Here is a 24,148-nt window from a genome sequence, read left to right as displayed (position 1 = left end):
GGCCCAGGCTGAGTATTCCCAAAGCCCTGGGCCTGCTTGATCCTAGGCCCAAGGGGAACAAAAAACAGTATGTATTTTTTCTTACACAAATGAGTCCGCAGCCATGGCCGGGTCCAGTCCCACTCTTGGCTCCCAGCAGCTCAATCATGGCACTGACGACAGAGCCCTGCTGTGCTCACAGCTCTGTGCGAGGCTTGGCCAAGGGAATGTGCTGCTGGCCCAGGACACCTCAGGAACAGTACAAGACACAACACAGCAGGTGCCAAGATAAAGACTGCAGCGGGGGCACCAGGGGAGAGATTAGTGTGGGCTGGATGGAAAAGCACCCAGCTAGCCAGGCATGGTGGCACACGGGACTACCAGCACTCAGGAGGCAGAGGCAGGTGGAGCACTGTGAGTTCGAGGCTAGCCTGGTCTACAAAGTGAGTCCAAGACAGCCAAGGCTACATAGAGAAATCTTGTCTCAACAAAACAAAACAACCAACCAAACAAACAAAAAGTGCCCAGCTATGTAGAAGCAGGCTAAGAGATGTTATCTCTGTTTTACCTGGAAGAAAACTGCTGTAAACTCATCTAGGACACTGTGTAATGCAACTAGGCAAGGCAGCACTGGTGTGTGTGTGTGTGTGTGTGTGTGTGTGTGTGTGTGTGTGTGTGTTGGTTTTTTTTGTTTTGTTTTCTTTTTTGTTTGTTTGTTTGTTTTTTGAGACAGGGTTTCTCTGTGTAGCCCAGGCTGGCCTCAAACTCACAGAGACCCACCTGCCTCTGTCTCCCAAGTGCTGGGATTAAAGGCATGCGCCACAATGCCCAGCTCTCAAGGCAGCACTTTTAACTGAGGGCTTTGGCCGTAAACGCAGCCATCTTTTCCTTCTCCTGTGGTCTGTGCCCACAGTGAGAGAGGGAAGGCAGGTTTGGTAGCTGGATTCCACAGGGTGCATGTCCAAGGCCTTGTGGAAGGGATGTGTGCTGAATAGGTCTCTTCAAGGGACTTGAATTGCTACTCGGACCTTGAGTCTTTTTCACTTCTCCCTAATGAAAAAGCAGCTAGCCATACCCTCAGTCCTGAAAAGGCATGGCTCCTGGTTGATAACAGGAGGTTGCAGCTGGGTACAGCGGCACATGCCTACCACTCCAGACCGAGGCTGAGGCAGGAGGGTCGCAACCAAACCAAAACCAACCAAACGAAACCCCCTGTCTTCCAAAACCAAAAATTAACAAGGGAGAGAGTTGTGACTGCTGTGTGAACGTAACCGTCCGGGCAGGGCGTGCAGTCGTGGGCTGCATGGAGCCACTTGCTAGTGCTTGGCAGTCCTGAGCCGTGGACAGAACCGACTGGTAACACCTCGTTGGATAAGCCTCACCCCCATTTGCTTCATTGGACAAACACAAACACTGGGTTATCCTTGGCTTTCCGGCTTGGTGTCAGGTAACCAGGCTACAGATGAGTTCACTCTGGTCACCCAGGCTCCTACCTCCTTCTCTGCCGTTGCCTCCCATCTGCTTCCTCTTCGGCTCGGCAGCCATCCCCGGGAGGCCAGCCGGGAGGCCCACTGTGGAAATCTGACACAGAAGGTCACCTAAGTGTCAAGCAGAAGTAAAACTTTAATTAAGAGACCCATGAGTTTAGCTTTCCCAGAGGGTTGGATAAGCCTTCTTCTGCAAACAGCCTGCTCCCGTTGCTTTCCTGTCTCCTCTCCTCCCCTCCCCACATCCCACAGAGGACTAAGCTCCAGAACCCGGGGAGTTGAGGGCTTTCCTTTGCGAAGGTGTCCGAGCTGATGTCCAGAGGGAAGAGAACGGGAGAAACCTGGTGTGTTTACACGCCTGTGCACATGTTCAATAGCCCCAAGCAGGCATAGGATACATCGATGACATTTAGTGAAATCTCATGGCATTCTCGATTTAAAGACAGTCTGGCTCATCCAGACTGGCGGCTCTTTGTTTGTTTCTGATGTTTTGAGACATAACAGTGAAGTTGGCTTCCTTTCCCCCGTGCCCTTCCCTGCCACCCCTACAGTGGCTTCAGTGCCTTCAGAGATGTCTTGCCAATGGCCTGCCTACTTGGCTTCTTCATCTCTTCTCTATCTCAGCCACTCCTTTTTTTTTTCTTTCCGGGTTTTTTGAGACAGGGTTTCTCTGTGTAGCCCTAGCAGTCCTGGACTCACTTTGTAGACCAGGCTGGCCTCGAACTCCCAGCAATCCACCTGCCTCTGCCTCCCGAGTGCTGGGATCAAAGGCGTGCGCCACTACCTCACGGTGATTTTTTTTTTTCAAGACTTGTAATTCCAGCCCTCCTTAGCCACCTCCCCTCCCCCATCCAACCTGACTGCACTGTTTTTCCACTTTTTGTTTATTTAATTTAATTTTAATTTTATTAATTTATTTGGACTACAACTAAATTGTTACCGCATCATCACTTGTATCCTCCCGTTCCTCCCTCCCTCCCGCTTTCACTCTATTCCTCTCCCTTAGGTCTATAACCCGGGGGACCTCCTCCCCCACTATGTGGTCATAGGCTATCAAGTCTCATCTTGGTAGGCTGCTTATTCTTTCTTTGAGTGCCATCATAGGGATAGATGTGAGGACATCCTACTGAGACCCTAAGTAAGTGAAATATAGGAGTTGGGGGAAATAGAATGACCCAGAGGGTCCTAGAAACCTACAAGAAGACCACCCGTGATGGGTGGATTGGGGCCCAGGGGGGTCTGCTCAAACTATTGCACTAACCAAAGACAATACAAGTAGTAAACATCGAACCCCTACTCTGATCTACCCAATGGACAGGACATTCTAACACTTTTGTACTGCTCTCGTCCCTCTCGTGTGTGCTCCTCGTGGCAAACTTAAATTTCGTCGTTAGTCATGATGCCCTTCCCCCGCATCCACCACCATCCACCGCCATCATCTCTTGTTTGCTCTGGGCAAGTCACTCCTTGGTTAAACCTAACCGCCTGCCTGGGAGCTGTTGTCATGCTCTTAAGGGATTGTCTCACTTCAAGTCCTTCCGCCTGTGAAGTGCGTTCGCACCCTCTCTCTCCTACACGGCGCCTCCGCTGCTCCTCCTTCCTCCGACACTGCTTCTCCATCCTCAGCCTTGGCTTTTCCTCTCAGCCTTCGTAGCGAGGCTTCTCTCTCCCAAGCCGTTTGTCATGGAGTGCCCAGGCCCTCACACCCTCCCCATCTGCACTGTCCCCGGCCTGGTGAGCTCAGCCAGTCTCTAGGTGGTCAACACTACCATTGACTGGTGATCGCCAGAATTCCCGGCTCCTTGCCTAGATTTCTCCCTTGAGTCCCACCGCTTTTTTGATCTCTTGGACTTGAAGGGTGAACCGGAGTCTCTCAACCTCGGGACTCCTGACGTTTTAGAGAAGGTTAGTCTTCATATGGGGTGGGGGCTGTTGTGCACACTGTCGCTGGCCTCTAAGGCATCACTAAACATCACCAAATGCCCCTGGTGGGCAGCACAGCTCTGGCTTCTGACCCTGGGCAAAGGCAAATTGATGTGTGTGGCTCTGATCACTTTCTCTCAGGGTAACAGGCCCCTTGGCCGGGGAACTTCTCGCTCAATTTCTCCTGTAGCAAATTCATTATGGGCTGTAGAATTGCTGCGGCTGTCCCTTTCCACAAGTGTGTTGCTCTGTAGTCTGCAGCTACGCTGAATTGCTTTTCTACTTCTCATGGTTCTTTGGTGGAGTAATTAGATTTTTTTATAGGGTGTGTGTGTGTGTGTGTGTGTGTGTGTGTGTGTGTGTGTGTATGAGAGAAAGAGAGAGAAAGAGAGAGAGAGGGAGAGGGAGAGAGAGAGACTATATGTTGTACCTTGCTTGTCAAAAAAACCTTTTTTTTTCAAAATGTGTTTTTGTGAATTCCCCAAGGCCTGGGCCGAGTGTTCCCTTCCAGAGAAGGTTTGCTTTTTCCTTTTCAGTATTAGGGAAGATGTTCAGAAAGCGCCACCTCTGTGGCAGTGGCTCATTCCTGTAGTGCAGAGACTGATCAGAGTCCAGGCAAGGAGCTAGCCCATGGCTGTCCTCCCTCAAGGGCGGGGCTCTGTCCCTTCCTGATTCTGCTTGATATCAAGGCTACCCTGCCTCCAGATGCTTATCATAGGGCTCTGATGTCTCAGCGTTACCAGCAGACATCATCAGGCAAACACGCCTCTGCTTTGGAGTCTTATCCCTCTTACTCGTCAGCACCATTATTAAATGCCCTTATTTGTTCTTAGCATCTGATCCTCCCCTTTTTTAGTCACCTAAAGAAGAAGAATCATCTGAATAACCTAACCTGTCACTAGCAGGAAGCAGGGTGTTCCAGAACCTTCCCCCATACTATTTTGAACTCTGTACACATCATCTTTAATCCTTGCAGGCAAATCTGATGTTCAGGCACAGTCTTCGCATGCACCCATGCCCCGCTGCTGGTCCCAGAGTGCAGTGACTGAGGGTGGCACAGGCAGAGCTCTAAGTATATGCCTCTGTCCCATGACGGGGCAGCCCTGTGCTGCGACACTCCCTTTGTTATTTCAGACAGAAACACGAGACTTCAATACAGGGGTGAGCAGCACAGCGGGGGAAGCTAGTGGCACTGTCCAGCCTGCAGCCAGTGCCTGAGCCCTGAACACAGTCTGTCATCAAAAGGTGGGCCCACTGCTGTAAAGAGGCAAGCATCCAGAAAACACTGGCCACACCTGCTGTGTTCTCTTACCATGCAATTGAAGCAGACGTTCTGGTTTTCAAGTGGGCCGGGGCCGGGAGCTAGCAGCTCATGACAAGCTATACCACAGAAAGGCGCCGTGACATTTGGCCTCAACTCCTAATTCCCCGATGGCATGATAATGTCACCTGCATGTGCGAAGGGGACAAGAAGGAGAAGTTATTGTCATTACTGATATGCAGAACCGTTGTGGAAGTCTTTTGTAAGGCCATTTGGCAACCTAGAAAACAAGTGTAGCCTTAACTGCGGCAATGCCAAGTTAGGTTGTTGGGGAGCCCGCTCATTTCCAGAAGGTCTCCAGTCTCATATAACACTGGAGCGTTGTTTGCGTTTCATTTAATTAGAGGACTGATATAACTACTAGATCCTCAGGCATCCCCGCGGCAGCAGATTGTTAGGCACCCCATTAAAAACAATGGGGCGTTGATGTGAGGGCACCCGAGGTTATTATTAGGTGAAGAAAGGAAATGTAAATGAATTTTACAGCCTAATCCTTTTGTGCCCAGGAAAAGAAATGTGCACTTATGTGAGGCTGGCTTCCCCCTTTTCCCTTGAGAAGTGCATAATCATTAGTGGTGACTCACATTTGGGGAGTAGGCCTAAAAGGGGGGGGGGGCCAAAGAGGCTCCCCCTGAGGTGCTGGAGCTGTTTCCCAGTGTGTGAGCTCTGCACTTTCTCAATGTGCTCATTTGTAAAGAACTAGAAAACAAAAACAAAAACAAAACACAAGATGCGCAGTGGTGGCGCATGACTTTAATTCCCAGCACTTGGGAGGCAGAGGCTGCCGGATCGCTGTGAGTTCAAGGCTAGCCTGGTCTACAAAGCAAGTCCAGGACAGACCTGTTTCACAGAGAGACCCTGTTTCAAAAACCAAAAACCAAAGCAAAACAAAAAAATCCAACCAACACTTGTCTTCCGCTCCTGTGCTCTCTCATTCCTTAGATTCTCCCGTTTACTTCCTTGCTTGGGAATATGTCTGTGAAAATCACAATTAAACAAATGAAGTTGAAAACTGCCTGAAGATTCTGTCTTGATGAGCATTTATATTGCCTGTTGGATGCTTGGTGTTGGAAAAAGAAATGAATTTAGTGATGTTGCCCCAGGAGGCAGCCAGGCTGGAACCCGATGGTACCTGGTGTTGGTGGCGGAGGGGAGATCCAGTCATCAGAGATTAAGACTTGACAGCCTGAGGTGGGCTCCTGGGTTCCATGACTGGAAAGGTAACTGGTTCCTGAAAGTTGTCCTCTGACTTCTACACACATGCCGTGGTATGTGCACACCATACACACACACACACACACACACTCACATCACACAGACACACATTAAATAAAATATTTTTTTAAAAAGAAAGAAAAAATGTAAAGTAGATGGCGAATGCCTTCCACGGATTTACCGCTACAATGGTCAGGAAGGGTCTGCCAGCCTGTGGATATTTCAGCAACAGCCTCCAAAGCTGAGACCTAAAGAGAACAAAGGTTGAAAACTCCAGAGCATCTAAGCCCTACAAAGTGTATAAAATGAGTACAAGGAAGTGCCAGGGAAGGAAAAACTATTGGGGGGGGGGAAGAGGATGGATGTTTCTCAGGCTAGGATCAGGCACCAAGCAAAACTCTAGAAGAAGCCGGAGGTGGAAAAAAAATGTCTACCAAGGAGCCAAGCTAACTCCCCTGCTGCCCTGCAGATGCCCTGCCACCAAGAAGGGGCTGGACCAAGTGGTCGGAGAGGACTCAACCACCAGCCCACAACTCCGGACCACGGGAAACTGCCTTCCTAAAAGGGGTGAAGAAGTGAAAATTTAGGTCAGCAAAAAATTGAGGAAATTTATCACTTGTAGACCCCACAGGAAATATCTAGAAAGTGTGTTGGGGCTGGGGAGAGGGATCAACTCCGTGTGTGTTCCCCCCCAAGCAGGAGGGCCTGAGTTTCCAGTCACCATCCATGCTCAGGAGTCCGTGTGAAGGGAGAAATCTCACATCTGCAACCCAGTTCTGGGAGGCAGGCATGGGGAGCGGGGGGTGGGGAGCGGTGGTCCTTGCAGTTCTTGGGCCACCCTGCCTAGCCCATCACTGTGCTCTAGGTTCAGGGAGGGAACCCAGCTCAAGAAATTAAGATGGTGGGGCTGGAGAGATGGCTCAGAGATTAAGAGCACTGTCTGCTCTTCCAGAGGTCCTGAGTTCAATTCCCAGCAACCACATGGTGGTTCACAACCATCTATAATGCAATCTGATGCCCTCTTCTGGCCTGCAGGTGTACATGCAGCCAGAGCACTGTATACATAATAAATAAATAAATATTAAAAAAAGAAATTAAGATGGAAAGACATCGAGGAAGAGGGCTGCATACACACACACACACACACACACACACACACACACACACACACACAGCACTGTATACATAATAAATAAATAAATAAATATTTAAAAAAAAAAGAAATTAAGATGGAAAGACATCGAGAAAGAGGGCTAATGTTGACCCCTGGTCTGCACACACACACACACACACACACACACACACACACACGCGCACACACACGCACACACACACACACACACACACTCGTACATTCACGAATATCCTATACACACAATCCCCCCCCCCCAACTTTTTGTTTTGTTTTGTTTTGTTTTTTGTTTCTCAAGACAAGGTTTCTCTGTGTAGCCTTGGCTATCCTGGACTCACTTTGTAGACCAGCTGGCCTCGAACTCACAGTGATCTGCCTGCCTCTGCCTCCCAAGTTCTGGGATTAAAGGCTTGCGCCACCACGCCCGGCGAGGTGCATGCCTTTAATCCCAGTATTGGCTGTGGGTGAGGAGCAGAGGCAAGTGGATTGTTGTGAGTTCAAGGCCAGCCTGGTCTATATAGAGAGTCCCAAGATGGCCAAAGTTGCACAGTGAGACCCTGTCTCAAGCAAGCAAGCAAACAAACAAACACCATGCATATATATGAAAAGTGAACATATGTTGACTGTTGAAGCTCAGCTTTTCCTGGTAGTAGGGAATGCAGGGAGGAAATGTGTGGCTTTAAGATCAAGGGTTCTGAATGAAGGCTGTGTTAACTAACTACCTTTCTGTCTGTTTCTTCCGTGTAGTCACTCCATCTTTGCCCGGGACAGTATGAGTTACTTCCTGCACCAGTCCCCAAGGGTACTTCCAGGTAACTATAAGCCCCTTTGGCTTCTGGGTAACTGTAAGCCTAGTGAGCTACTTTGCCTCTCGCATGAGCCCTGATCTTTACCTATGTAGCTATATTCTGATACTGGTGGCTTTTAAGCCTCGTCATGAGCCTCATGTCCAGATTAGTGTTTTAAAGTATTTAATGAGAGGTAAAAAAATAAATTAACAAAGATCTTCACTTAAAAAAAACAACCAACCAGATATAGGGCTGGGCGTGGTGGCGCATGCCTTTAATCCCAGCACTTGGGAGGCAGGAGGATCTCTGTGAGTTCGAGGCCAGCTTGGTCTACAAAGCGAGTCCAGGACAGCCAGGGGTGGGGGGGGGAGAAACCTATCTCAAAAAACAAAACAAGCAAACAAACAAACAGTTTGGGAAACCATTATTTTATTTTCTTTCTTTCTTTCCTCTCATATAGGAGCTTCGTGTTTCGTTCTGCAGTTGAAAGATTCCCACCAAACTATTTCACACCTGTAAGTAAAATATAGAGTCAATGCAAAACGGGCTCGATGTTTGCGCCTAACACACTACCAATCTGCTTGCACAACAGTAAGCTAGGAACAAATGGTTGAGGCAGCTGATGCATAGCCGCGTTCCATCTATCTGACAAAACACCAAGACCCTCTCAGGTGAGGGGAGGTTGCTTTGGGGCCAGCATGGAGTTCTATGGTGGGCAAGGTGTGGCCGAGTTTGTAGTAGCCAAGGCACGCACTGGCTTGTTCACACCATGGTCGCACCCACCAAGTATACAATGCCGAGGGTGAGCCCTAGTGTCATCATGGGTCTTGGGTGTGGAAAAGGCAGGCCAGAATCGGAAGTGGGTGCAAGTTTCAGAGGTCTGTCCGGAGTGGCCTGCTCTGGCCAGCCCAGGCCTTACCTCCTCCAGGCTCCGCAGCCTTCAAGCCAGTAGTGCAAGGTGGGGACCAGTATCTGATACGTGGATCTAGGAGGGACATCCCACTCTCAAGGCATACTATTCTGCTTCTACGCCCCCATGGCTGTCTCAGAACGCAAAATAAACTGCATCCAATTTTAACCTGTCTCAACCCTGTTGGTAATCTCAGAAGTCCCAACGCTGTTCAAAGATCCAAAGTCTTTTGGGAAACTTATGACAAACTCTTAGCTGTGAGCCGTACTGAACTAAAAATACAAGTTATGTCTTTTCCGTATTCAATGACACAGAGAAGAGTCCATTCCAAAGGGATGGGTGGGGACCCAGAAAGGAAAAACTAGACCCAAGCCCAGCAGAACGAACACACTGGGCATGCCGGAATCATCTCTAATAAGCTTGGAGCCCCCATCCCTATAGCGCTTACGTTTGCAGCCTATGCGACCTTAGGCCAGCTCTATTGGTGCCTGTGGTTTTCCTTGGTGGATTTCTCATGTTCCTGGCATCTCAGCCTCCTGGAGTCTCTGTCACAGCTTAGGCTTCCCGGGCACAGCTTTTTGCAGAGTCCTGACGGGGCCGCCTGCAGGAAATGTAACCTTGCTACACTTCGCCTGTTTCCTCTGGAGCTATGTATGGTGCAAGCCTCTCTGATCCACAAAGCTAGAGCCTCGTGGACAACGCCAGGCTCTTCTGCCAGCCCTAGCCGCCAGCACTCCCGAGGCCTCCTGAGGGTGCTTGCGATGTCTACCCATGCGGCCGTGACCGGGGCCTACATGGCCCATGGAATGTTCCAGTCTTCCTCAGTCTGGATGGCACGGTGGCAGCAGAAAGGAAAAAGGGTCCATTTCTTTTTAACTTGGCTTCACTTCAGTTTTTAGGACATGGGAAGGTGACAACCAAATTCTAAAAAAGTAATTAGTCCTTGTTTTGTCAAAGCGTAACACAAAGAGTGACGGTGGAATTCCTGACAGACTCCTGTTTCTGGCTGAACTCTGTCTATTGTCTGCATGCCTGTCACCAGAATAGCCTGTCATGCTCTGCACATGGATGGACTTCTGTGGCCTGCAACTCCAAGCTCCCGTACATCGTTTTTTATGAGCAAAGCCCCCAAACCCTAAAGGCATCCTCAGTGCTGATTTCCTGGGGCTTTTGTTAGTCTCTTTTCCTTTACTTTTTGTAAAAAGTTTTTAGATGCATTTATTTCATTTTACATGTATGAGTATTTTGCCTGCATGTGTGTGTGTGTGTGTGTGTGCACATACCATGTGCATGCCTGTTGCCACAGAGGTCAGCGGAGGGCATTGGATCTCTGGGATTGGAGTTATTTGTTTTGTTTTTCAAGACAGGGTTTTCTCTGTGTAACCCTGGCTGTCCTGGACTTGCTTTGTAAACCAGGCTGGCCTCGAACTCACAGAGATCTGCCTGCCTCTGCCTCCCAAGGGCTGGGATTAAAGGCGTGCGCCACCATACCTGGCTGGGATTGGAGTTATTTATGGCTGTGTGCTACCATGGTGGTGCTGGAAACCAGACCTGGGTCCTCCGAAAGGGTAGAGAGGACCCTGTCCCATCTCTCTGGCCCATGTGGGTTTTCCTTGAGGCAGGATCTTATTACGTAACTCTGGTCATCCTGGAACTCACTATATAGACCAGGATTGCGCTGAGCTCACAGGGATCCACTTGCCTTTGCCTCCTGAATGAAAAAAATGAAATAAAAAGTAAAGGACATGAGTGCTCCTAGGCACGATGGAGGAGAAGTTTTCTATAGACGTGTGTGAGAGCACAGCCAGGGGCAGGGCCATCTAGGCGGGTCCAGAGCAGACATGACCCAGAGCCATGTAAGGAGAGTGGGGAGGGGGAGAGAGGAGAACCAGGTACAGGAAGCCAAAAAGAGTATACGAAAGAGCCAGGTAACCAAAATGGCTGGATTGTATAGGGAAGGGCAGCTGGGGGGGGGGGGGCAGCCCAGCCTCTGGGCTGGAGAAGTTTAGGGTAGAGGGCAGAGTATGCCAGCCAGGAGGGCCCTGTAACAGATAGGGACTGAGGGATGATGGGAGAGCCTGCGGTTAATGTTGGATTTGATGTCTTAAAAGGGGACCTCAGCCGTTTGCCCCAGGTTTGCAACCTAGTACCTCTCAAGTGCTGGACCTAAAAGAGTGCACCACCATGCCTAGTACCAGTCTTCTGTGTCCGCTGCTTTTCACGTGGCAGGGATTTAGCCAACGTAAGGGAGCACACAGCTGTGGGGGGATTTTGGTTTGCCAGAGTAGGGACAGAATCACAGAAGTGACCCCCATCAGCCGGCAAGCGGAGTGGGAAATGGCGGCTCCCTCCACAGCACAGGCCAGGAAGCAGAGAACTAGCCTAAAGCCACGAGCCAGGATGATCTGCAAAGACCCTTTGGGATCCGCTGACCAGTCAGGACCCAGCTCCCAGAGGTTCCACACTGTCCAAAACAGTGCCGCAGCCCGGGAGTCTGAGCGTTCAAAGCCAGACGCTGCCAAGGACGTTTCCAGCTCAAACCAATGATATATTTAAAGTAGACACGCTGGGGATTCCAGTGTGAAAAAAACTTATCCATGCAAAGTTATAGGAGAAAATGTCGTGTGTGTGTGTGTGTGTGTGTGTGTGTGTGTGTGTGTGTGTGTGTGCATGCTATGTAGTGCGTGCCCATGGAGGCCAGAAGAGGGTGTCAGATCCCTGGAAGCAGGGTTACAGGTGGTTGTGAGCTGACTGATGTGGGTGCTGAGAATGGAACCCGGGTCTTCAGGAAGAGCAATAGCAGGTCTTAACTGAGGTACGTCCCTAGCCATTCTACAACTATTACAGAATGCTAATGTTACAGTTTTCATTTATCGGTGTAAAAAACTGATCTTCTAAAAAAATTTTTTTCTTATGCAATGCCACTGTACGACTGGCCATCAGGCTGAGGAAAATGATCAAATGTGATTTCTTAAAATATTTTTATTCTCACCCAAAATAATACCCATATGTGGTTAAATGCCAGCTGATGCCATAGATTCTGATGAGCAGCAGGCTTCTTCCCTGCCTCCTCCTCCTCCTGTTTCTTGAAGGCAATCATCATTAACTCTTACAGCTATTTCTTTTGGTATCCTCATCCATTAGGGGGGAGTTAGAGACAGACAGGGCTTCTCTGTGTAGCTTTAGCTGTCCTGGAACTCACTGTGTTGACCAGGCTGGCCTCGAATTCACAAAGATCTGGCTGCCTCTGCCTCCTGAGTGCTGGGATTAAAAGCATGTGTCACCACTACCCGGCCACATTTCGTTTTCATGACATCCGAGTGATGCTCAAAGGCATCAGATAATTCATTAGTTGCTTTTATGTTCTTCTCCTCTGGAGAGGCATCGCCAACCCACCCAGAACATTCTGTAGTCCTCGTGTGGTCTACACTAATGCTTTCTAGCTTTGCACGTGGTCTTTCTGAAGCTCCCTTACTGCCACCGTGCCTGTGTCTTGCTGCATGCCGCCATCTTGGTAGAACACACTGATTCCTCCCTTCTGGAAGGCCTCGCATCTCCTAAAATGAAACAGAGACACCGTGTCCCCAAGTTATGAATGGATGAAATAGCCGAAGACACTTGACTAGCATTTTTTGCCAGCATCCCGGAATGTTTCTTTTGTGGAGGTCTCTTCCTGGCCACCACCTTTCCGTTTCATCGTCTGAAAAAGATCAATTCGCCGGCGTGGAACATCCTGTCCTTCAGAGAAGGCAAGAGAATACTTTCAGGGAAAATATTCGCAGGCAAAGAATTAGCCTGGGGCTGTGGTTCAAGTCTGTTCTGAACACACATTCCTGGAGCAGCTGTGGGTTTGGTTTAGACCCATAAACTTGTAAGCTGCCTCTAGCAAAGTCCTTTGATCCTGCAGTGGAAGACAACGGCCTGCCTCCAGTGTGCTAGCACAGAATTCGTGTTAGGAAATTTACTCTGAATCTTCTGGCAATGAATGTATGAATTAGTACACATAGCCAGAGAAATGCACCAACTCTTATTCTTAGGCCATTGTAATACAGTTTCTTTCTTTCTTTCTTTCTTTCTTTTTTATTTTATTTTTATTTTTAAATTTATTTTATTTTTTGATTTTTCGAGACAGGATTTCTCTGTGTAGCCTTGGTTTTCCTGGACTCGTGTAGACCAGGCTGGCCTCGAACTCATAAAGATCCGCCTGCTTCTGCCTCTGGAGTGCTGGGATTAAAGGCGTACGCCAACACGCCCAGCTATAATCCAGTTTCTTATTTGAGAATATTCATATGGCTGACTTTATCACTTAGTTTAAGTTTCCTAGAAGTTACCGCGATAGTTATAGAACTGTTAGAGACTCGAGCCTAGCTTCGTAGTTGACTGTGGGAACAGTCTCTGGCTCTGGGCCAATTCTGTATTGGGCATAGACTGTCTCATTTATTCCTCGCCACTTGAGGAGGTTGCGGTTGCTTGTCTTTATTGGGTAAGCCAGTGAGTGGAAATTAACTGCTTAAGGCCACATGGCTATTAAGGGCAGAATTAAGTCTTAAACCCAGCTAGCTGTAGGCTGCTCTGCCTAAGGAACGGCCACGGTCTTCAGGCAATAAAAGCTGATCTGGGGCCACAGTGTTCTGCTCGCTACCGTGTCCACCTGCCCCTTAACTAGAGGGAAGCTAGGCATTTGGGGAGTGGTAAAGTTCAGCATCAGGGATTTGATCTGGAGCCTACCCCTCTTCAGGGAATGCTGGCCATTGAACATTTGCCCCTTGGGCAAAATACTGGCAGAGTTGGTGCAATGGCATATGCCTACAGTCCCAGCCGCCTGGGAGGCAGAAGCCAGAGAGCGGTCTGAGGCCAGGAGTGCAAGAGCCGCCTAGATTAGATAGAAAGGATATATGAGGCCAGATATGCGTATATAGGTGAGGAACAGAGCATTTGCCTAGCTTGTGAAGGACACAGAGTTCAACACTCAGTGACCTTGTGTCCTACCAACCGCGCACAAGAAGAAAAAGAAAAAAAATGAAAAGACTAATGGAGTTTACCCTATGGAACAATCGCAGTAAACCCAGAAGGAAGAGACCCACACTCACCCCAGGAAGCACCCCACTGCTGTGGGGTTGGCTGGTCTCAGTGTATCCCAGCCTGATCCCAGCATTCTATCAGGCGCATGCGCTGAACCCCGATGGAGATACCCAGCAAGGAAGCCTAAGACAGAACCCTGTGCAGGAAAGGAAGATCTTCTCAGTGATGCAGGCACTATCCACAGTGGGATGAGAGAGAACGTCAGTTTTCAACCTAGGAGTCTACGTCCAGCCAAGCTAGCAATCAACTGGGACAATGAAATCAAAATATTTTCAAACATGGTGAAGCTGAGAGGATGGTGTGGTGGGTAAATCACTTGTCATACAAGCCTGAGGACATGAGTTCAAATCCCCAGCACCCACATAGAGCTGGGTATCTTTAATTCCAATGCTCCTAAGGCAAGATTCTGGGATGGAGACAGAAGAATCCACAGAAGCCTGTGAGCTGGTTAGTTTGGCAAATGGGACGGCAAACAACAGTCATACGGTTTCTGCTGCTGTGAGGAGGTGCCATGAGAAAGGACTTTGGGGAGGAAAGGGTTATTCAGCTTACATTTCCATATTGTTGTTCATCACTGAAGGAAGTCAGGCTAGGAACTCAAACAGGGGGAGGAACCTGGTGGCAGAGATCACAGAGCGTACTGCTTAGTGGCTTTTTCAGTTGGCTTTCTTTCTTTTTCTTTTTTCTTTTTTTTTCTTTTTCTTTTTTCTTTTTCTTTTTTTTTTTTTTTTTTTGAGACAGTCTCACTATGTAGTTCTGACTGTCCTGGAGCTTACTCTGTAGGCCAGGTTGGCCTTGAACTCAGAGTTCCACCCGCCTCTTCTCCTGAGCACTAGGATTAAAGTGTACCACCCTGCCAGGGTTACAGAAGCATTTTCTTGGTTTGTTTTTGTTTTTGTTTTGAGACAGGGTTTCTCTGTGAAGTCTTGGCTGTCCCAGACTCCCTTTGTAGATCAGGCTGGCCTCGAACTTATGAAGATTCATCTGCCTCTGCCTCCCTGAGTCTTGGGATTATAGGCGTGAACCACCACACCTGGCCCAAAAGCATTGCGCTCAGATGACTTTGTCGTGCGTCAAGCTGTCACGAAAGGTGAGGATCAATATCCTAGGTTGTCTTCTGACATCCACAAAACACTTCCAAACGTGGAAAAAAAAACATATAAAATGACCTTCCAAATGCCCTTTAAAAAAGATGCTGCAAGGGAGTATATCCTGAAAGGAGGCACGGGATCCAAAAGAGCAGGGAGTAAATGTCTCGGATGGCGCACTCTGCAGTGGGTTGAACAAGCAACCAATTTATATTGAGAATGAAAGTAGAGAGCGCCAGGGGACTGCTCCTCAGGAAGATGGAAAGAGAGAACGTTGACATCATAGGGATGGGTAAGAAAGCATCCTGTGCAAGTGAAAAGCAAGGCACCTCTTAACTCCAGGCAAAACAAAGGGCCGTGCAGAAAAACAAAAGAGAAATCACTGTGTTGCCTGCTCTGCCAGGAATGAGGTCCATCTCATAAACAACTGATAGATGATTTAAAATCCTGTGGCTAGTGGGCAGAGGGGTGAAGCCTACCCTCTGACTGAGTCTGTAAAGCAGACGTCAACAACGGAAATGAGGAAACAGCAGAACCGCACCACCGTCTGGACAGCTGAGAGTTAAGTGGGCCTGTTTTAGGTTCTCTGAGTGCCAGTCATGAGATGGGCCAGCTAAATGTTGCGTCAATGAAATTCTACACGCATCTTTCTGGGCTATGTGTCGTAAGCTCTTAGAAAAATACAAACATGCCTTAAGCAAAGAAATTGGAGAGGTGTTACAGTAGACATTTGCTTTGCTTCCATTTTTTCCACTAAACTGTATTAAATTCACAGTGTCAAAAATTTAAGAAAAATAAATAAATTTGTGTGTGTGTGTGTGTGTGTAAGTGCATGCATGCATGCATGTGTAGAGGTCAGAGGTCAGAGGTCAGAGGTCAGGCCAAATTTGCAGGAGTAGGTTCTCCGGACACTGGGGATTGTACTCAAGTTGACAAACTTGGTGGCAAGCACTTTTACCTGCAAACCCACCTGGCCAGCCCAAAATTTAAAAACTTAGTAAAAATATAAGAGTAAAGGTAAATGAATATAAATTTTAATTTTTCTAATATTTTTATGGTAGCATAGTGACTTTTTTTCCTTTTTCTTTTCTTTTATTAATTTATTCTTGTTACATCTCAATGGTTGCATAGTGACTTTTTTAAAAAATTTATTTTATTTTATTTTATGTGTGTATGTCTAAGCGTATGGATCCTGGGGTTTAAATCGAGTGTTCGGGAATTGTCCGGGAAGTGATTCTCCCCAAATCATCTCACCAGCCCACATCTTGCTAATTTGATGTTCTGAAGTGGGGTTTTGTTCTGTAGCCTGAGCTGGCCTTAAACTCAGGATCTTCCCACCTCCGCTTTTCAGTTTCACAGTTTCAGAGTTACAAGTGTGCTCCTCACCCTCCTCAACCCCTGTTCCCAGGCCCCGCCCCTGTGCCCAGGCCCCGCCCCTGTGCCCAGGCCCCGCCCCTGTGCCCAGGCCCCGCCCCTGTGCCCAGGCCCCGCCCCTGTGCCCAGGCCCAACCCCTGCCAAACCCAGCTTTGTATTTGACTTTAAGAAAAACAAAATATCAATCAAGCAAACAAACAAAAAAAGAAACAACTTGAAGCTATATTTTCCTAACCGCATCTCTGAATACTTTGGTACTGGAAATCATTCTTTTCTGAAATACTGGGCCAGGCAATCTAGTCTGTCTTTCTTTATCGTCCATTGGCCGACCTGACTCTGCAGCTCTCCCGGCTCCACCGAAGGCTTTTCCTGTGATCTGGGCACAGCATCACTTTCATCGCTGCGTGAAACGCTGCGCTTTTGATGGCAGCAACGGCAACCCTGCATGTTCACCTTGAAGTGCGTCTCATTCTGTTTTCAGTGTATTTTGCTTGCCGGTCATTTCAACATGAGAGAGAAAAGCTGACTGACACATCAACCTGCCCCCCCCCCCCCGCCCCGTGGCGGGCGCTCCTGGGAAGCGAGGAGAGATTTATGTTTATTCCTGAGACATTTTCATGTAGCCCAGGTTGGCCTCCAACTTTCGATGTCGCTGGTGGTGACCTCTGCACTCCAGGTCTTCTTGTCCCCATCTCCCAAGTGTCGCCATGGCAGTTGTTCACGTTCCATTCCTTTCGTTTTATTTTTTTTTTTGTCTTTTGGCTCAGTCTTTGTTCTGTTGCCCCGAGGAGACACCATGACCAGCACAACTCTTACAAAAGAGAGCATTTAGCCAGGGCCTTGCTTGAAGTTCCATTGTCATCATGTGGGGGAGCACGCCCACACAGGGAGGTGCTGGAGAGTAGCTGCGTCGTGGTCTATAGGCTGGGGGCGGGGTGGGGGCGGGGGCGGGGGCGGGGGCGGGGCGGGGCGGGGGCGGGGCGGGGGCGGGGCGGGGGCGAGGCGGGGGCGGGGTGGGGGGGGCTCTAGGCCTGGCTGGGGCTTTTGAAAGCTTAAAGCCCACCCCACCTCCAGTGACAGGCTTCCTCTAATAAGGTCACAATCCTTCTAATTCTCTGAAGTGTTTCCCCTCCCTGGTGACTAAGCATTCAAATATATGAGCCTTTTTAGAAAAATCATATATTTATTAATCTATAAGCATTCTTGAGAGACACACAGCACAGGGTCATTCCAGTCAGAGACCTGAGTCGGGGAATTGGTGTCCTCCATGGGGGCTCCCTCTCTTTGACAAATGACCTAGAAAAAGATTCTTGCTTTATTTTTTATTTTTATTTTTTTAATATTTATTTATTTATTTATTATGTATACAGTGCTCTGCCTAAACGTACACCCGCAGGCCACAAGAGGGCATCAGATCACATTACAGATGGTTGTGAGCCACCATGTGGTTGCCGGGACTTGAACTCAGGACCTCTGGAAGAGCAATCAGTGCTTTTAACCTCTGAGCCATCTCCCCAGCCCCAGATTCTTGCTTTTAAAAAACGGTAATTGTATTCGACCCTGTGTTTCAGAATGTGGACATTACAGATATCACATGTTCCTGTGTCTGTGCACACACTGATGCACACACTGTGGTGGTGGTGGGGAGCTACTGATGCTTTTAGTTAGTACTCCGGTTAGGAAAGCTGTGGGTAAGGAAACTTTCTTTCCATTTTTCGAGACAGGGTTTCTCTGTTTAGCCTTGGATGTCCTGGAACTCATTTGTAGACCAGCCTGACCTCAAAATCATAGTGATCCACCTGCCTTTGCCTCCCGAGTGCTGGGATTAAAGGCTTGTACCACCACTGCCTGCCTCATTTTTCTTAAAAAAACAAAAACAAAAACAAAACATTATTACCTGCTTGGCATGTTGGCTGTGGGAACTCAGAGCCTTTCTTATCTGCCACTGTTGGGAGTGCACATCAGTGCAGCCCTGGGCAGAGCAGTCTGACACGGAGGGCCGAGCTTTTTTAAAAACATTGCATGACCAGCTGTAATAGAGATAAACATGTTTTTGTGTTGATCCCAAGTGTGGGATGGGGAACAGACTTGTGAGAGAGCAGGATGTTTTTCCACTTAGAAGTCGAACCACTTTGTGGGGGAGCGTGGATGCTGCCAGCTGAAAACATCCTAGCAGAGACTCTGAGAGTTTATAAATAAATAAATATATATATACACACATATCCATATACATACATAGATATGAGAACTTGGGATTGCTTTGGCTGTTTATTCCTGCACTTCAAGAGATGCTCCTAGAGAGAACTGCTCCAGGGCTTCAAGGCTTTGGGCTCCGTCATCGGCTCTGGGCCTCGGCTGCTGTTCCAGGTTCCAGCAGCAACCTTGGTTGAATTGCGGGTTTGCTGAGGTCCTGCTGACTACACCGCCAGGAGAATTGTTCCTCGGAACTGATCTCCTTAAGGTTCCATTATTGTGTTCTTTAATCTCCTTTTCTTATTGTTTGGGTTAGTCGGGTTGTAAGTGAGGTATGCTCTGTTAGTGAGTTCACAATAAAGTATAATTGTTAAGAAAACTGAGCCTACAACCAGAGGCTAGAGAGATGGCTCAGCGGTTAAGAGCACTGGCAGCTCTTTCAGAGGACCTGGGTTCAATTCCCAGCACCCACATGGCAGCTCACAACTGCTCATAACTCCAGGATCTGACACTCTCACACAGATAGACATACAGACAAAACACCAATGCACATAAAAAATAAAAATAAAAACAAATTCTTAAAAAAAAATCCTACATGAGCAGTGCTAGATAGACAGCTCATTGGTTAAAGCACCTGCCACTTTTGCAGAGGACATAGGTTCAGTTCCCAGCACCCACACAACACAGCACCTCATAACTGCCTGTAACTCCAGTTCCAGGGGGCCCAGCACATTTTACTAGCCCCCCTACTCCCTGCAGGCACCAAGCACGCACACGGAACATAAATGTAGACACTCACACCTATTCACACACAACAAACAGACCTACGAGAGCCAGGGTTTTTAGTTCAGCGGCAGAGCAGTTGCTTAGCATGTGGGAGGCCTTGAGTCTGAACCCCAGCACCCAAACCCAAACCAAACCAACCTTACCGATTCCATGTTGAGACAGCCCTCCTTTCGTGTGCAGAAATAGCCAGCCATACGATTACGTCTTCCAAGGAGCCGGGCCTGAGAGCTCATGCCTGTTAAGGGAGCACCTAGGAGTTGGAGGGAAGAACACCAGGATGACGGGCCAGCACCAGGTACATGGCAAGTCCTAGGGCATCCTAAGCTACACATGACCCTGCCCCATGGCAAGTCCTAGGGCATCCTAAGCTACACATGACCCTGCCCCATGGCAAGTCCTAGGGCATCCTAAGCTACACGTGACCATGTCCCATGGCAAGTCCTAGGGCATCCTAAGCTACACGTGACCCTGTCCCATGGCAAGTCCTAGGGCATCCTAAGCTACACGTGACCATGTCCCATGGCAAGTCCTAGGGCATCCGAAGCTACACGTGACCCTGTCCCATGGCAAGTCCTAGGGCATCCTAAGCTACACGTGACCCTGCCCCATGGCAAGTGCTAGGGCATCCTAAGCTACACGTGACCATGTCCCATGGCAAGTCCTAGGGCATCCTAAGCTACATGTGACCCTGCCCCATGGCAAGTCCTAGGGCATCCTAAGCTACACGTGACCCTGCCCCATGGCAAGTCCTAGGGCATCCTAAGCTACACGTGACCCTGCCCCATGGCAAGTCCTAGGGCATCCTAAGCTACATGTGACCCTGCTCCAAAACTAAACAGCAGCAACAGCAACAGCAACAAAATGAAAACCAAAACCCCCAAAATACATTATCAAGGGATTGCTTATAATAATAAGTCAGCTGCCAGAAGAAAGGACATGATCTTTAAAGAATTTACATATTCACCCAAAGGACTGTTTATAGGCATTAAAGTGATTGCTTAATTTGGATGACTTAATGAACAGTTAAAAATGCAGTGATCCTAACACTCAAGAGGCAGAGGCAGATGGATCTCCATGAGTTCAAAGACAGCCTGGTCTACATGGGGAATATCAGGCTAGTGAGATCTGCATAATAAGACCCGTCTCTAAATAATAAGTGAATGGATGAATAAACAAACAAACAAATAAATAGAATTGACAGGCCCGGAGGAGTGATGACTTGGCAGTTAAAAGCCCTGGCTGCTCTTCCACAGGCCCAGGATTTGGTTCTCAGCACCCACATGACGACTTACAACTGTGAGTCAGCTCTAGTCCCAGATGATGTGACGCCCTCTCCTGGCCTTCAGAAGTACCGCCCCACACGGAACATGCACATGCACACGCACACATGCACACATTAAGTAAAGAGACAAATCTTTCTTAAAAATAAAAAATGCAATATACAAATAACATAAATTATGATTAATGTAGGAGAGATCGTATATATGAAAAACCAGGAAATATGAGCTAAACAGCTTCCACAGGCCGTGAGGTGGCTGGTTATTTCGCTGGCCTTGTGGAGGCACTGTGACTTGGTGAGGTGGCTATTTCTTTTCGAAAGCCCTACAGTTTCTCAAAATCCAGTTTTTGAAGATAGGTAATATCCCTGTTAGGAGAAACAAACCTGATGTCAAACGACCATGTTTTCTTTATTTGATGTAAAACATTCCTCCGGTTGTTTTGGTATTTCTTAACCCTGATGGACAGCCCCGGGCAGACTAAGGAAGGGGTTAGGGAACCAGGAAGAGCAAAGCGATGGCGGTGTTGTCCGCTTTGACCACATTTAGGAGAAGATGTCCTGGACACGAGTATCAGAGCGTGGCCTGTGTACTAAAAAGAGCTGGCTCACTCCAACTGTTGGTGGATTCAAGGAATGAGTTCAGTTAAAAACTAAGATGACAGCTTGAAATTCTATGGGGAACGGAAAGTAATTAATAAACATGGATTGAATAAGGCAGAAAATTGATTTCTGCTTGGATGGAAGTTGGAAATGAGGGCGATTAAGGCAGGTCCTAGCTCAGTCTCCTCATGGATCAGCTGCACTTGTGGATAATACATTTTGGAAAAGACTTCAAATGCAGTCACAGACCTACTAGGATTTAAAAATGAAATGTTGGCGGGGGTTGCGGATGGGGAGTGGCGCGTGCCTTTAATCTCAACATGCAGGAGGCAGAGGCTCAGAGGTGGATCTCTGAATTTGAGGCCAGCCTGGTCTACAGAGAGAGTTCCAGGACAGCCAGGGCTACACAGAGAACCCTGTCTCAAAAAACCAAACCAAATCAAAACAACACCCCCCCCCCACACACACACCAAAAAAAGAGAAAGAAAGAAACAAACAAAAGAAAAATACCTACCCTGGCAATTTTTTTCTTTAAAATAAGGTCTCAGCAACTTTTCCAATGGTGTTAACATCAGCAGAGCCACCATTGGCTGTCCAGCTGCGAGTACAAAGCGTTTCCTGAGCGACATTCTTATAATAGAAACAGAGAGCGAGAAAACATGAAGAAGAATGAAACAGGACCTTTTCCCCCTTGCAAGTGGCAGAAACTCATCCCAAGTTAGCCTGAGCAAAAATAAAAATAAAAATAAAACAAAACAAAATAATGTAAAGGTCAGTTCCAGGTGGTGTCTTAGTGTTTTCTAGAACTGTAACTCAACACCAGACTGTCCAGGTTCTACAGAAACCAGGCTCCTAGGTTTTGCTGTTGCTGCAGTAGAGACACAACGGCCAACAGCAAGGTGGGGGAGGGACAGGCTTATTTTACTCACAGTTCATCATCAAAAGCAGTGAGGGCAGGAACCCGGAGGCAGAAACTGATGCAGAGGCCATGAAGGAGTGCTGCCTACTGGCTTGCTCCTCATGGCTTGCTCAGCCTGCTTTCTTATACAAGTCAGGACCACCTGCCCAGGAACTGTCACTGCCTTGCAGTGGCCTGGGCTGCCCTGTTTTAATTAAGGCACACAAGACAGCCCTTTGCAGACAAGTCCAGACTAACCAGAGAAAGACACTCAACTGAGACTCTCGGCTGTGCCACGTTGATAGACTATGTGCTTTTTAAAGATTCTCCTATGTCACTCCAGCAGACCTAGAATGTATCATGTAGCCCAACCTGGCCTCAGAATCTTGGCACATCCTGGCTTAGCTTCCTGTGTGCTGGGATCACAGACGCTCACTCCCAAGGCTGGCCTGGACTCTAAATATTTGTGTTTCCAGGCCTGTGCCCCTATACCTGGGAGCCAGGTCACCAGCTCTGGCCTTTCTGAGCTTGTCTTCTTCACTCGGTAGAGGGAACGATACCACTTGCACCGCGCTGTTAAGGTCAAATGAGAGGAGCTATAAGAGGAGGTGTGCCAGCTGGGACGGGCCAGCTCTCCTGCAGCACTCACGGTGGGCAATAAGGCTGCCTGTCTGAGGGAGCAGGCTGGAGGAGAAGCCGCCTTGGATATTAGACTTACAGGGCTTCTCTACCACAGCTAGTTCCCAAATAATCAAGGTGGAGACCTTTTGCTTATAGAAGCTGTAAAGCACAGTAACTGGGCAGATATCAACCCTCTAAGCCATTTTGCTATTTCCCAGCTACACACCCCAAGTTACTTGCCATAATTGTTCCTGCCTGGGCTGCTCCTGTTCCATCAGGCCAGCCCTCATGGCCGTACTGCCCCATAGTGACTTTCTTCTCTCCAGCTTCTCTCCTCCTCTCTCCTGCCTTGTGGTCCCCATCCGGCCCCAAGCCCAGGAACCTAAGCTCCGCCTACATTTCTTCTGCCCATTTACAGGCTTTTAGCAACTTTATTAACCAACCCAATTTTAAATGGGGGAACAGGGTTTACCCAACATCATTTGGTGTACGTGTTGAGAATGCGTCCCTCTGGATAGCAGCCAGATCTTGGGGGCCAGCCTTTTGCATTTGAACACACAGCACCAGACCAACCCCCAACACCATCTGCCTGCAGAGAAGACTTCAAAGTGCCAGACTGGCAGAGACTGGAAATGCATGGTGACGTTAAGCTGTTTACACACCTGCCATCCATTGTGAACACCTTCCTCAGTGTTCATAAGCACACAGGGAGTAGCAGAGAGACTGTTGGCTCTCAACCCTGAGGGCGCAGGCAGCTGGCTCCCTCGCTGTCTTTTCTGACAGGAGCATACCCTGTGTCTATCATTGTGTGTCTTGGTGAAGTCTTCTCACCTGAGACATGACATGCATCTACTTTCTGAGAAAAGATGATGCCATGAAAGTGAGTTTTAGCAAAGTCAAGTTGGTTGCTACAGATAAGATTTGGCTGTCTGTCTCATATTAGAATTTTTCTGACCAAAAATAAAATAAAACAAAAAGTGAAACCGGGAATGGTGGCACACGTCTTTAATCCCAGCACTCACAAGGCAGAGGCAGGTGGATCTCTGAGTTGGAGGACAGCCTGGTCTTACAGAGTGAGTTCCAGGACAGCCAGGGAAACCTGCCATGAAAAACCAAAAACCAAACAAACAAACAAACAAAACCAAAAACGTTTGCTACTTTATTTTTATTTTTCTTAGTATTTATATGATCTAATTTATCTTAAACTTTTAGCTAAGATAATCAAATTTTATCATATAGTACATTTATTCTTTCTATCCATGAGGCATTAGCTCCTGGAGTGCCTTAGACATGAAACCCCCTGGATGCTTAGTTCTTTGTATAAAATAACACGGTGTTTGCACGTCACTTGCAGGCAGCCTCCCACATACTGAGAATCATCTCCAGATTCCCGTGACACCTCACACAGTGGCGATGCTGCCTAAGCAGTGACAGCCTGTCCAGTACGGACACATCTGAAGCAGTCGTTTTC

General features: G+C 48.1%; 1 protein-coding gene across 2 annotated transcripts in view; it reads left to right on the top strand.

Moving 5' to 3' along the window:
• STPG4 (sperm-tail PG-rich repeat containing 4) overlaps positions 1-24,148 on the top strand; it is a 45,544-nt gene that overhangs the window by 6,757 nt on the left and 14,639 nt on the right. For both annotated transcript variants that reach the window (XM_084791929.1, XM_084791928.1), the window contains 2 exons: positions 7,805-7,869; positions 8,306-8,360. In XM_084791929.1, the coding sequence (XP_084648055.1) occupies positions 7,805-7,869; positions 8,306-8,360 (120 nt within the window). The remainder of the gene's footprint in view (positions 1-7,804; positions 7,870-8,305; positions 8,361-24,148) is intronic.

This window comes from Acomys minous, assembly GCF_964271855.1.
Source record: "Acomys minous genome assembly, chromosome: 8".
NCBI classification, from domain to species: domain Eukaryota; kingdom Metazoa; phylum Chordata; class Mammalia; order Rodentia; family Muridae; genus Acomys; species Acomys minous.
The sequence above is the reverse complement of the archived record's forward strand: the minus strand, read 5'-3'. Positions and strand labels throughout refer to the sequence as shown.